Source organism: Hermetia illucens, chromosome 1 (genome assembly GCF_905115235.1).
Source record: "Hermetia illucens chromosome 1, iHerIll2.2.curated.20191125, whole genome shotgun sequence".
Taxonomy (NCBI): Eukaryota; Metazoa; Arthropoda; class Insecta; order Diptera; family Stratiomyidae; genus Hermetia; species Hermetia illucens.
The window spans coordinates 131,766,512-131,780,786 of NC_051849.1; the positions used below are offsets into that span (position 1 = coordinate 131,766,512).

The window sequence follows — 14,275 nt, forward strand, 5'->3', positions numbered from 1 at the left end:
AAGTTTGTGCGAATAGCTCAATCGGAATGTTCATTATTGGTGCCCTCGTTTATATCAGGACATGTGGAGCTTATGCAAAAGAATATTTCACAAGAGAGATTAAATAGATTGATAATCCTTATAACAAAATTGGTGGATGTAAAGGGCGATATTTCAGTGTAAAATCGGTTGTAAAATTTGTTTTTTATTGTCATTATAAAATCCTAATGCTTATATATTTTATATTTCTAGATTTGAAATTAGCATCTTAAGGTTACAATCCGATCTTGTCCTCATACATCTCAAATTGAGCTTAATTGTCCCTATCTAGTTACGAGTGTTGTTTGACAAAATCATAGGAAATTTTATTTTTTTGTGTTCCGTTTACTAAGCGTTCCGAATGTATTTTGTAAGATAAGAAAATGCGCAAATAAATACTAGATAAAAGAAAAGGTTTGTTTCGATGCCCGTGTAACGACTTTCCCAGCTTCCGGTCATGTTGCGTATTTATTATTTGTGCTGCCGCCCGCCGGAATATAGACCAACCAATCAAGTTGACACACGAATTCCAGCACTGCTGCCAACGTTCAGACAGTTCCAAGTTGTATGATGTGGCGAGCACAGAAGTGTCAAACGATGTCATGATGAAAAATTCCGTGGATTTACTAATTTATTTCGTTTTGTTTAGTTTATTAACCACATTAATAAGCTGTGAAATTTCGAATAAGCGTTTGTGTGCCGATCCAGAATGTAAAAGTAAGTAGAGCAGGCTGGAGACCGAGTGAAAGTGCGAAGGTTTCAGGAGACCATTGTTGCCCTCATTTCCGAACGCAATTCCTCTTTATTTATCCGCAATCGATGATATTTTCTCATTGGTTCTCGTTGGTTTCTTGTCTGGTTTAGCTTTGTTGTCATTAGCGCGCACGTTAATAAAGTACAATTCGGCCGAAGATGGTGTCCTGTCGTTCGCGATCAATAAGGACGTGCGGGTGTACTCCAAGTCGGCTGGCTCGAATCCGAATATGTGGGGAGTCGAGATTCAGGGACAGCGGGGGTACGTGAACAAAAACATGATTCGTGAGCATCGGTTGTTCGTGAAGTCCTCTGAAATCACTTACGAAGTGCCCACCGAGCTGGAAGAGCTGCGCTTGAAAAAGTTGGAGAAGGAGAAGGCCAGGCTGAAAAGCTCGGAGCCAGAGCAGCCGGTAATAGAGCAAACGACAACGGCTCCGCTACCGGATCATATTAACGAGAACATTGTCGTAGATAGTGTGGATGATAACTTGACGGTGGATGTCACGAGCGGGACGCCTTCCCGCGTGAAAAAGGAGGTAATTGACGGAACGACAGTTCTGATCCCAGATACTGATCAACTGGAGGTCAATGCCCCCGAAACAGAAAGCAATGAGCCTCCGTCAGTTTCTACGCCCTCCCCTAATAACAATTCAATTGAAAACCTCAAAGATGAGGAAGAGACTGAAAGCTCAATCGAATCAGAAGAGGATGAGGAAGAAATATTGGCGGAAGATGATGATGACGAAGAGGCATCAGAGGCAGAGGAGAAACCCAAAGAGGAGGAGGTTCCTCCGCTACCAACTGCACCCACAGACTCCCTCAATGGTGTCGGAAAGGCAGACGAAAATGAGCCTGTTGTAGAACAAATTAAAGCTTCAGCTGATGCCGATATTCCCCCATTTCAGCCGATTCCCGACAGCACAGTTGAATTCGCCAACGCTCAATTAGAGCAAAACACAAAGAGCGAAGACGTCTCCGATTCGAATGAACAAGAAAACCTAGAACCCGTAACTGAAACTGTTAAGGAAATGAGCACAGATTCTATAGATACGCCTAGCGGGGAATCTCTAAATATTTCAGATTCTCATACTGAATCTGAGCAAAACGCGACTGAAAATGTGGATCCGGCTGTTGATTCAACTGTTGCTGGCACAGAAAGTTCTGAGCCTGAAAGCGTTCCTAAAGTGGAAGATTCTATGAATACGGATGAGAATTCGTCCAAAGACAATTCAGCGAAACCGCCCTCTTCGGATGAAGTTCGCGCCGGTAATCTCGAGGAACCTAAAGCAATTGACGGTGAGAATATTACCAGCCCTGAAACCAAAGATCCTGCCCAAACAGAAGTAGTCGGAGACACCAATCCTGAACAAGAGAATGTTATAACTTCTAGCGATGTGCCTCCGATTTCGCCTCTGTTCCAACATCACAATCATAACCATGGACACGAAGGTCTACACGCTCCTGGCCACCTTCACAGTCACGATTCAATGCTTTCACCAGAGTCGATCGCAAGTCCATATGGACACAGTCATGAGCTTCATTCGCACACCCATGATCATAACATTGATGTCAACTCTGAGAGTGCCTCTGAAAATGTATCTACCGAACTCCCACACATTCAGTACACAACTCCAGCCTATGATGAATTCACTGTTCCAAACCCACTACACGATGGACCAGTTACCTCAGCTACCTCAGATGAAACAACGACGACAACTAACACTGTTGCTGAAACTCAAACTGAAACTCTCCCTTCTGCAGACGCCAATAATCAACAATTGAATAACGAATTGAACTCGCAGTCTTCTGAAATTCATGAAACAACACAAACTACATCTTCTAACGATCAGGAAACTAATCACTCAACAGAAACACCAACTACAGGAGGAGAGACAGTTGTTGAAAGCAAGAATCCAGAATCAGTGCCTCACGGAGAAGGCACTGCAACACTCATCGAACCACCTTCACACACTGGTGACAACTCACCACAACGTCCGACGGAAACTAACTCCGAACTCCCTGTTACCGCTGAGGCTAAAGGGCTATTTGATAATATTTTGGATACAGTGAATACCTTTTGGTCTCAATCGAAATCAGCAGAAGATACCGCTACGCAAGATTTCGATGCAGCATTAAATAAACTACTGTTTCCAGACAAGAGAGTAGTGCATGGAAATCAACAACCAGGCGACGTGAACGAGGGTGAGTATTTGAAATGCAAATTTACAAGTCGCATGTCCCGCTTCATTGCATCCTCTCCGCGTGTTGCATCTTAAACCTTCTACCGACTAGAGTGAGTGGCCCCGTGCCCCATTAGGTGCTGTAGTGTCTTAGTTGCTTGGAATTTGAACAGCACAGGCAAATCTAACTCTTTATTATCAGTGGAAAGTGTTATTCCCTCCGACGGAAGTATAAAGTAAATGGTGTCAAATTTTAGTGAAGGGGATGAAGTCAAAGTAGCCATTTATGTAAAATCTTTCGCCAGCACCTAACCCTAGTTTTTGATCTTGTTTTGGCAACAACCGGGTTGAAATATACTTCGCGTGGCGATTACAAAAATTTGTATGCATATATTCTGTCCCCCATAATAGGAACGGTCCCTAAGTGTTAAGATCAGAATAGTTAGAATATGAATGGCAAAACTTTCAGTTACGTAAAATCCTGAGACTGCCATAATCGGAATTCTTATCCATTCTGCAAATTTTAGTAATTGTTCTTGCTTCGCATAGCACTCACTAGTAACGTCAAATCGTCTTGTTTCATAGCATAATAACAAAGAAGTTGTTGTTTCTCATCCAATTATCAACTACATTCCTCTACGATTGCAGCTCATCATAACCCGACACCTTTTAATGGAAGGTGTCTCCAAAGAAAGTTTACATTCAAAAGGTCGACAAGAAATAAGCCGTTTTTCGAAAAAGCGTTCATTAATAATTAGAATAAACTGGGAATTTATTTCTTAAAAATAATGCCGTCCAAATATTTACCCTCGCGAACGCGACACTTATTCAACCTTACAACGAAATTTTTGACGATGACTTGGCAAGTAGGCTCTATAATGACTCCCATTTTGTGGTGGATATTTTCTTTTCACTGTACCTGGGAAGTAGGTTTATTAACGTAGACTTTGATTTTGAGGAAACGCCATCGAAAAAGTTTATAGGAGTCATCTGGACTTTGTGGGGGCGAATTGATGCCACCTCCTCTGGAAATTAATTTGCTTGGAAAAATTTCACGAACTCGTGTTCCATCTTGCCTGCTTAGTTAGCTGGGAGAATTCTGCAGTTTAGGCAATAAAAACTCATCCTAACATCGCCAGAAAAGCAAGGGCCGATCACTTTTGGCGAATGAAAGGATTTCTGATGCTTACGTTTCGAATTGATTGCACTCCAATAATGGCGGCGGTTCTACCTGCTTACGTGCATATTAACGGATTAGGCCACTGTAGAAATTTAAAAAAAAATCTATCTTCTGTTCTTTTGCTGAAAGGATGCCCTAACCCCTTAAGAATGACATATTCAACGGATTAAAGTGGGAAAAATATCTAAATATTTCTATTTTGAATTTTGACTCAACCTCTCTTTGACGCGTTTTTTTTTTTCAAAACTATATTTTCGAATAAATCTTGGCCGATTAACCTAAAATTTTAACTGCATATTTGTAATTACATTCTGCATGGAAGTAATAGGATTTGGTTTGATAAATAATTTTCTGGCTATTTTTGTCGAAATTTTAAATCTGAAAAGTTTGAAGGCAATCCCACTATTAATAACAAAGTTATAAAAGGTCAAAATTTTGTTACGTGAATTGATTGCACGCTAGAACGTGTGTGTGAACACTTATAAAAGGCGGGTGTCATGGGATAGTTTTAATTTTCGTTTTTTAGCTTTTTTTGTAGTTATTTGTATATCAGCATCAATTATTCTAAACAGATCATATGCATTTGTATGAATTGAAAAACGTGCACAGAAAGTTCCGCATATAAGATGAACACAAAATCTTTATACCTGAAGCGTCCAGCTTCCAGTATTCCGACTTGTTTTTTTTTTATACCTCTGCCAATGTTACAGAAGTGTCTCCAAATACATAATAATAATTAATAATGACCCATAACGAACCAGTTAATCTGGACACAAACCTTGACGCACCTCAGAAGACTTCATTTGAGGCCGTAATGGGCCGCTAGAAGGCAATGTGGCACCCGTTGCGCTTATCCGCAATTGTTATCCTAATTTATTTGAAGAACTCATTCACAGCTGGGAGGACTGATATTTAGTTTACGATATAACTATCCACCATCAATTTCTCCATTGGTGTTCATCAAGGAATCGCCTTCGCCGCTCCTCTTTTTAAGGTTTTGTGGAAAACAAAACCTTACTAAAATCGGTTTACTGCCTGTCTGTTACACGCAGTTTTCTTGGAGACGGTTATAGCGATTGGCACCGAATTTGTTGGAATAGTGGGAACGCATACAGTAAGTTACATCATTCTACGTCGGGTCCCCACACATGCAAAAGGGAGGGGTACATTTTTCTTTTCACCAAATATAGTCATGTAGGTTATTAAATGAAAGTTCTCGGGTCTTAGTTTTAACATTTGTTAGAAAAGTTGGGAGTGCAGGGATCGAAAGAGATCATTTCTTTAACGGACCCATTTTCAGAAACTATTCAACAGAAAAATCATCAAAAAAATCAAGAACTGAGCAATTTAAATATCTCGGATCAACGCTATCAGCTAATTGTGAATTGGGTTATAAAATTGTTTTAGGCATTAGTGCAGCTTCGATGAGGCGTTCCACAACAGGCGATCGTCTCAAATTCAAAATTTACCCCAGCGTCGTTCGCCCTGTCGCCTTCTATGGTTTAGAATGCTGATCGACTATAAAGCAATCAATCAATGCCGTCTCGCGGTGATTGAGGTAAAAATGTGACCAGTGGCGTGACAACTTTCGAAATTAGGAGATCTGTAATCAATATGGAGTGGTACGGATGAGAAGCGTGTTCGATGATGTGGAACTGCAATTCGCGTTCATGAAAATTCACTTGCCAAGATTGGTCTGAACGTCGGTCAATGGAAAAAACAAAAGGCTAATCAAAACAACGTTGGCTTGATACGCTACATGATGACTTGAAAGTCTCCATCCAGATCAGGTGAATGACCGGCGAAATCGATCAAGGTGAGCCGAATCTGCTCCTGAACGGGACAAGCCCGAAGAACAAGTGGGAATTTAACTGTGACTTTCCTCTGTGATAGTTTAATGGAATAATTTGATAGAAAATATTTTGATTTCGAAAGTGTTTACTCCTGTCGAAGTGCTTGTGATCCTGCAATACTTGTAAGCAGTAATCTTGACTGGGCCTTGCCCTTTAGAACACATCGCCTCCAACTGTCTGAATTCAACTTCAACTTTCTTCTTCTTTAGCGTTTGTCCCATGTGGATGCATTACACATGTAAAACAAGTTCATCGTTGTCTGCCAGCAAAAATCCGAGATATTTAAACCACTTAGTTCTATGCAGATCGCTAGTGCTGTTTCATTGCGGTAGGCTGCCAAAAACTCTGTTTTATTCAGATTCTCTCACATGCCTTGCTGCATGTAACAGCTTCAAAAACTTCAGCTGCTTAAGATCCGCGTTGTTGTAAGGTGCTATTAAAACATAAAGAAATATGTAGGGCGCTAGACCTTTAATGTCTTGCGCAAGATGGCGTTGTGAGCAGTTACGATTGAATACGAGTTTCTGTGGTACTAGATTTTGCCAAAGTGTATTTCAGATAGATAAATTTGTATGGCACAGGGCCATATGCCTTTTCTAGACTTAGGTTTGCAATATAGAGAGAACGAATCATCTCACGGGGTTCCTTCAAATAATATACGGATTAGTGTTTCTACGGTTTAAGACAAACCCAGCTAAGTTCATGGTGATTTGAACGTTATCGCGAATGCGTTTGATAAGAATGAATGAATCAAAAATCTTCACAACCGAATCGTACGGTAATTTGACCATTCGGTCTTTCTTTGCCACATTCTTCTTCCATATTGGAATGGTTGCGCTGTCTCGCCAAACAGATGGTGTTCTATCCTAATCAATAATAATAATATTAATGGTTGGTGCAACAATTCAATTAGATTTCGGTGTCGAGAATTTTAGAACACTTCATTCAAGACCTTAACGGTACACTAGGAAACAATATGGTTAGCATTCCGTCCGGCCGTGATTATTATCCTGATTTGACTCAGGTAGTCATTCTCAGCTTAGTCGACTGGTATCCGACATCCAGTCATGACACAAATCTGTCTGCCACCAGTGAGATTTTAACCGTGTTCTTCCGTTGTGACAGTCTAATGTTCCAGTTCTCGTCAATAACGCCATTGTAAGACTCGATGACCGCGAGTGTTGGGTCCTAGCTTTTTGCTTACCAAAGCACAACTGTAATGGAAAGAATGTTGTCATTAAGATAACAGAATCATTAGATATTCTGTGCGCATTGTTTTCGGTTTTTGACAAGTCGATATAAATCTTCCATTTTATCGTACAGGTCTTTGCTGTAGGCGTCTGATGTAATAGCGGTGGCTTTCTTTGCTTGACGTTTCGCATTCTTATAAAGTTGGACATTCGGCAGCGTTTTATTGACAAGGAATTTCTGATAAACATATTTTTTCTCCGGGGCCTTGATTTAGACAAGGTCGTTTCAAAGCCAAGTATCGCAATAGATCAATCGTTTTCTATGCTTGAGCGTTGCTTAACCGTCTTAGTGGACTATGCTTCTACGGCGCTGGTAATGTTTTGCGAAATCGCTACTATTTTATCCGCGGCGGCCTTCGCATTGTTTGAGCTTTGGGCAGGATAATAATCAGCTGCCGATGTTGAGGCGCGATGGTTCAGGAAGGTTTGGAAACTTCCTTATCAGCAGTCGTTAGGAAATGACAGCCTGTTATGAAAATGTAGAAGACGAGGCAATTGTTTAATAATATATGTATTGGTAATTACAAGCCATTAAGTGTCGACAAGAATGAAATTACGCTTGAGCATATTGTGTGTCTTCAAGCGCATGCCCCGTTGTATTGATTGCTGTCTGTCTTTTCTCCAACATGACCATTGAGTCACTCGCAATTTTATAAGGATTTGTGTCGATAAATTTTTAAAGGGCGCCTTACCCGTATCGGGTAAATCTGTCATAGCGGGTAGGCGGAAAAGAACTGAACCATGATGTCAGTTAAGGTGGTGAGCCTCCGCCATCTGAAATTAGCCGCTGTCAAGTAGTGTCAGCATTATTCCGCCCTTCACAGCCGCCATCGGGACACAGACTTCGCTCACTGGAAAACTGTCAAGAGCGAAGCTCCACCTAGCCAGTCCGTTGGCCCCTCCGCCCTTCCTTCTTTCTATATTCCTATGATCAAGAACGTAGAGGATGAATTTAATCGTGTCGGCTCAAACTTTTCAGCACATCTATCCACTGCACCCATTAATATGGAGAATGTTGCCACTCAATACAAGGTATGATTGGTGGTTAAGCTATCGGTTAGAATTACTATGTTATGCTTAAAGCCCAGCCACGACTCCACTTTGTGTTTATCCCGGAACACATGATCGGTGTTTCACTCCGCCCTGATTGGAAAGTCCGCAGCAAAGTTCCTCTTGAAATTGGGCTTGGAATTGGGGTAGTTCGTTGAGAATTATCAGAATTCCAGTGGTAATTCCTTTGGGATGCTGCTATGCCTTCAGAGCTTTACTACCCAGCATCCAGACTTACGGAGTTTCACACCACTGCACGATACAGTGTATTCAATACGAAGGTTTGTAATGCTACGAGTGGAAATAGGAGATCATCCTGAGTGGCCGATAACGACCTAGAGGGCAGAGCTATCCCAAAAATCTAAACAAATTGGCTAAATTGACCGTGAAGGTCCGCCCACAAAGATTGAAGCTCTATCAAAGTGCTCGGTCGACACGTTCTTGCACGCCTCTGTGCTAGCCAGGTCCGGGATGGTGGGGGGGGGGGGGGTCCTTTGAGCGCTTTGATCCCTCACGCTTCATTACTAAAAACCAACGTGTCTATTCCGATGCGTGGGTCCGCAACGGATTCTAAACTCGCCACTAATTAGGATTTCGCGATGGCCTATCGAATGAAAAACAGAACGCGAACTAAATTGGAAAATAGAAAAGAGAAAAAAAAACCGGCTCGACCGCGCGCGTGGATCTTCCCCTCCTTGATCGCGGCACTCGGGTCCGGAGACTTACGGCTCCACGCGCGCGGTCGAGTTTAGAATCCGTTGCGGACCCACGCATCGGAATAGACACGTTGGTTTTTAGTAATGAAGCGTGAGGGATCAAAGCGCTCAAAGTACCCCCCCCCCCCCCCACATTCCCGAGCCTGGCTAGCACAGAGGCGTGCAAGAACGTGTCGACCGAGCACTTTGATAGAGCTTCAATCTTTGTGGGCGAACCTTCACGGTCAATTTAGCCAATTTGTTTAGATTTTTGGGATAGCTCTGCCCTCTAGGTCGTTATCGGCCACTCAGGATGATCGACCTGATCTCCTATTTCCACTCATAGCATTACAGGTTCATACAGGAGTCAATTAAGGGTATTCGCCGGGCCGAACTGCAGAGTACCAGCAGCACTTGAAGTTCTTTGGAAAACCGTAACTCTCTTGCTACAACGATTTTTTATTAAATGTATACATGTATGAACGACTTCATTCTTTCTATAGTATATTTGCTATTAGCTTTATAGGATGAGATCTTTCAGGTCTTACATATCATTACATGAGTTTCTTAAAACCCCCATACATCTAAATGGAGAGTGCAACATTTTTTTACAGAATGTGGCCATGTGGGATATCAAACTTAGTACTTTTCGAAACTGATTCCATATTTGATATCAGGTGAAACATAGGGGAGCCAGGGCTCAAAATATGACCATCAAAAAGTGTAACAGGTCCCGTTCTCAAAACCTATCCAACCGAAAAATCTGAAAAAAAAATAACAGTGGTGCATCCTTATGAAATCTAGACTTCAAAATACAGCCGGTTCCGATATTAATGAAATAAAGTTAATAATAGTATATTTCCACATTTTATAAATTTACCCGGGAACCCGGCTGTGAATCCTTGGACAGACTGTTTCTAACGACTACTACAAGGTGCGCTGTGGGAGCCGGTTTTTGACAAGATCATATTTGCAATATTCCCGTTCACGTCAAAGAGCATCACAATTGTGCATTGCTACCTACCAACGGCGAATTTCAATGTAGTAGAGTAAGCGGGGCTTGCTAAGCGGACATTGTAATCGTAATGGATGATCTGAAGGCCAAGGTAAGCTCTGACAATTGATCACGCTCTGACAATGCCTTAACGGGGAAGTTCTTGATAATTGTAACAACAACGTTAAATGGTTTGTAGACATCTGCAATTTCCACTGTGTCGACATCAGCAGCACACTGATCGAACAAAGAACCTGGGTTTCGTCGGGCCGGCAACGAATATGTAACCAGAACAACCATTATCTGATAGTTGCCTTCCATCGTTTGCGCATTGTTGTTGGATCTACTTGCAGGGGAATAGAATCAAGGTTCCCAAATTCAATACGAGCCGATCCACATATCGCCCTGCAATAGGAAGACTTTCACAAGACTGAGAATATTGATTAGAACTGGGTCGTCATCAAAACTGCCTTCGTGTTTAATGAGGTTGAAGTTGCCGATCACGTCCCAAAAAGACGGTACAAGTGGTGAAAAATTATAGCAGATCGATTAAAGTAAGGAGCTGAGAGCTCTGTGGTTGACTGAGAAGAGGGATGAGCGCGGCGTGCTGGAGTTCCTTTGTCGTGGAAAAGTACGAGAAGTGCAGCTTAGTGTGCGCCATGACAAAAGGAATTCCATCATTTGTTGGTTTGTGAAGCAGAAGCTGTTGCAAATAGCAACCATTCCACGATCGTATATCGTATATGAAAAAACTTGCAATTGGTCGTTGTCCCTCTGTGGTACCACGTGGACTGCTAGTGGTAGACTTCTCATCCACGATGATTGGCAGATGGAAAGGGAAGAAGAGCACTTCACGACGATTCTGAATTGTATAACACCCTGTAAAGTTACACCTGTTGGGTATAATACATCGTGACTAAACTGCTAGGTAGAATCTCAGAGCAAGCAAAGCGGAGTCTGCCAGTATTGTCCCTGATACTTTTCCCTTTTGCTATTGATGCTGTTCTTCATACTGTCTTGTCTGTCTTTTTCCTTACACCCCTCGACTATGTTGACGTCATCTGCCTGCCATATTATCTTCACTTATATCATCGATCTGCCTATGGCGCCCCCGATCTTGATGCCGGTTGACGCATTAGCAGCATTAAATCTCCCTTCAAATATCGCGAGTAAGGAGGGTGTACATGCAGAACGGAATTGGATGGTTTTCCGTGGGCTCATGTCTTGTTTGTGCTATTATTTATGGCGGAAGCGGCTCTCATAAAACGATCAATCAATGTTTCTTATAACGTGGCCCGTATTCAAATAATGTCCAAAAGACGACAGTCCTTGGCCTTCAGGTTTAAAAAAGAGTAACGTTACTAAATTATACTGCGCCGGGCCGCATCGCTAACAGTGCGATTCATTCATATTTTTTTTTATATTAAAGCCTTAGCTTTCAATCTAAGGTATTAGAGATTAGATTAGATAAATTCAAGATATCCAAATCGAAACTTCATCGATAACTGAAGACCCCATATTAGTGTTTGATATTTTGCAGTAATTGCTATGTATAAGAAAATAATTTCGCACAGCATCAGGGAAAATTGCGAAATCATTCATCATCAGTTATTATGGGATGAGATTAAATTTTCATTTACAATTACACGCAACAGTCAGACTAGAAAAATTTCGGATCAATTTCGTAGTTTCTTGGAGTAATGCAATCAAATATAACTTAACATTTGTTATATGTTTGCCCGTCAAAATTTTCCCATTGCAACCGTAGATGTAATGAAAAATGAAACTCTAAATTGTCCAACCCTGTGAAGCAAATAACATAGTATAGCAAAATCTTGTCATTTAAATGAGACACATGAAAAATTAGATATTAACAAGATTTTACAGATTACAGGACGCATTGAAGAAGGGTATCATGTTGGATGTTATGACATGTTACTGGGGGAGAAGGCTTCGGCTCTCGAAAGCCTATTTGCTGTCTAGAAATCCGACATGTTGACTGCCTCACAGAAAAGATTGAAGTGCAGAGGCCATAAAGCGTGAATCTCCAAAGGGAACCACCACTTCTGTGAGTGCTCGAGGCCAAAAATTTACTGTGGCTGAAGTCCCCGAGCAAAATGCGAGGGAACTCCATAGCAGCGGGACAATCAAAATTGAATGGGTACTATTCAGGGTACGAATGCGGATAATCCCCATCAAGTGCTACAGGTGTCTGGACTATGGACACACGTTAGTAACTTGCAAGGGCTCGATAGGAGGACAGCATTCCGCAGATTGGGTCAGGTAGGTCACCAAGCGAAAACCTGCCATGAAAGGGAAAATTGCGTTCTCTGGAGGGATTGTGGCGCGTCTGGCGAGAGCGTTGCACACACTGCGGGTTCGGGGCGGTATCCAATGTTTAGGGCGGAACTAGAAACGGCTAGGGCGCGACTAGCATGATCCGCATCCTACAAATTAACATGCACCAAAGTGTGACGGACCACTCGATGCTAGCACAGTTCGCTGCGGAGATAAAGGTTGATCTTCTGCTAATCAGCAAGCAATACCAGAACAGGGACCGCCTGGCATCTCAACTTATCGCTACCATCTGGGTTCGGGAGGTGTTCGACTTCGTGTTCTTGCCCAAGGCCGCGGGAATGGATTTTCTAGATTCGTGTTGAGGGATAAGCTTTTTTAGCTTTTACCTGATGCCGAATGAAACGAACGGCGCTGACTTGATGTTCTGGAGGACGCCGTTTCGGGCACCGAAGTGCGAATCCTGATAAGTGATTTTATGATTAGAGACGTTGCATGGGGCATGCCCCAGCCAGACTCCAGGGGAAAATAAATTCTGGAAATGGCGGGTTCGTAGTTTTAAACACCGGATTCACGACAACGTTTCGGCACCCTGCCAGCGAAGGAAGCATCCCTGACATCACTTTTCCGTTGAAATCTCTGGCACCATCCCTGGACGGGTGGTGAGTCCTAGAAGGCTTCCCGGCAAGTGATCACCAGTATATCGCGTTCGAAGTGGTTGGCACTACTTGTCGTTGTGCACCAACCCGCTCTTCGTGCGTCGGGAAGTTCGTCGAAGCTCTTGCAAAAGGCAGAGTCGCGCTAGAGGGCGGAGTAGCGTCGCAGTTGATGCTGTTGTAAACTCAATGGTGAACCTGATAACGACAACGTGTGAGGCTTCTCTGCCGGAGGGCCCCCAGCCGTAACAAGCTTTCTATGTACTGGTGGACAGCAGAAATTGCTAACTTACACAAAGAGGATGATAAGCCGTTTGGCACAAAGTTTACACGCCTGCGAGGAGGCATGCGCCTTAAGGGTAGAGTATGGATAACAAAAAGAGACTCCGCAGTGTGATAGATAAAAGCAAAGCTCGCGGCTGGCCGAACCTAGTCAACGAGGTAAACGTGGAGAGTTAGCTATAAACTTGTCACTCGGAAAATCGGCGTCCTGCGGAAACCCTGATTATTAAGTACTAACTAAATAGATCGCATTGTACGGGCATTATTTTCCAGACATCCCGTACGGGTTGATGTCAATAGCGCAGAAAGTATCGCCTATTGCCCCCTTTTTATGTTTGGGCTCTTCTTATTGCGAAGGAGATTGAGCTCGAACGGCGGAGGGACTGGAGGGCAAGGGGTTCCCTGAACTAACTACTCCCTTCCTCCCCTCTTTTCCCATTGGTGAAAGTGCCTTGACTTGAAGGCTCCAAAAGCCGGAAATGCGGCAGGACCCGAAGTAGTTCCCGATGACAGAGGTATTTAGTTGGTAGTTGAGTGCGTATAGTAGCGGGAGCCCGTCCAGCTATCCCATTTAAAAAAAATGTTACGCCACTGGTCTAAGGCAACATTTTCATCTCCTTTACCGCGAGATGCCCTTCATTCCCTTTGATCTGAGATATCTAAAACGGTCAGTTCTGGGCAGATCAATGCCACTGACAATGATATTGCCTGTATGATTGGAATCGGTCGTCAAAAAAAGATTCAATCGAAGACCGGTTTGCATGAGGCGATACACTTTTGGACAAGTTGCTCGAGGTCAGCTTTGAGACGCTAGGAAAACATCATCTGCATAGAGCAGTGTGTAGCATACTAGCTGTTGGATCTCCGTATAACAGCGTCCATAAAAAGAACGAAGAGGAGTGGTGAGAGGGGGTTTCCTTTATGAACAGGGACATAGATACGAAGCAGTTTTTATATACCTGCCACACTTCGAACTTAACCCTTCGGATCATGGAAGAGGAATTAATCCAGCATTCGAGTTCCTCTGACATTAGGTTTTCTCGCAGAGTATCATCATCACATCGGT

The 14,275-nt window shown here is 42.8% G+C and overlaps 1 protein-coding gene across 1 annotated transcript in view; it reads left to right on the forward strand.

The window, feature by feature from the left end:
• The first annotated feature begins 570 nt into the window (after positions 1–570).
• LOC119647311 (transport and Golgi organization protein 1) overlaps positions 571–14,275 on the forward strand; it is a 31,848-nt gene continuing 18,143 nt past the window's right edge. Inside the window, exons 1-2 of the mRNA XM_038048229.1 lie at positions 571–735; positions 883–2,976. Coding sequence (XP_037904157.1) covers positions 621–735; positions 883–2,976 — 2,209 coding nt within the window. The 5' untranslated portion in view covers positions 571–620. The remainder of the gene's footprint in view (positions 736–882; positions 2,977–14,275) is intronic.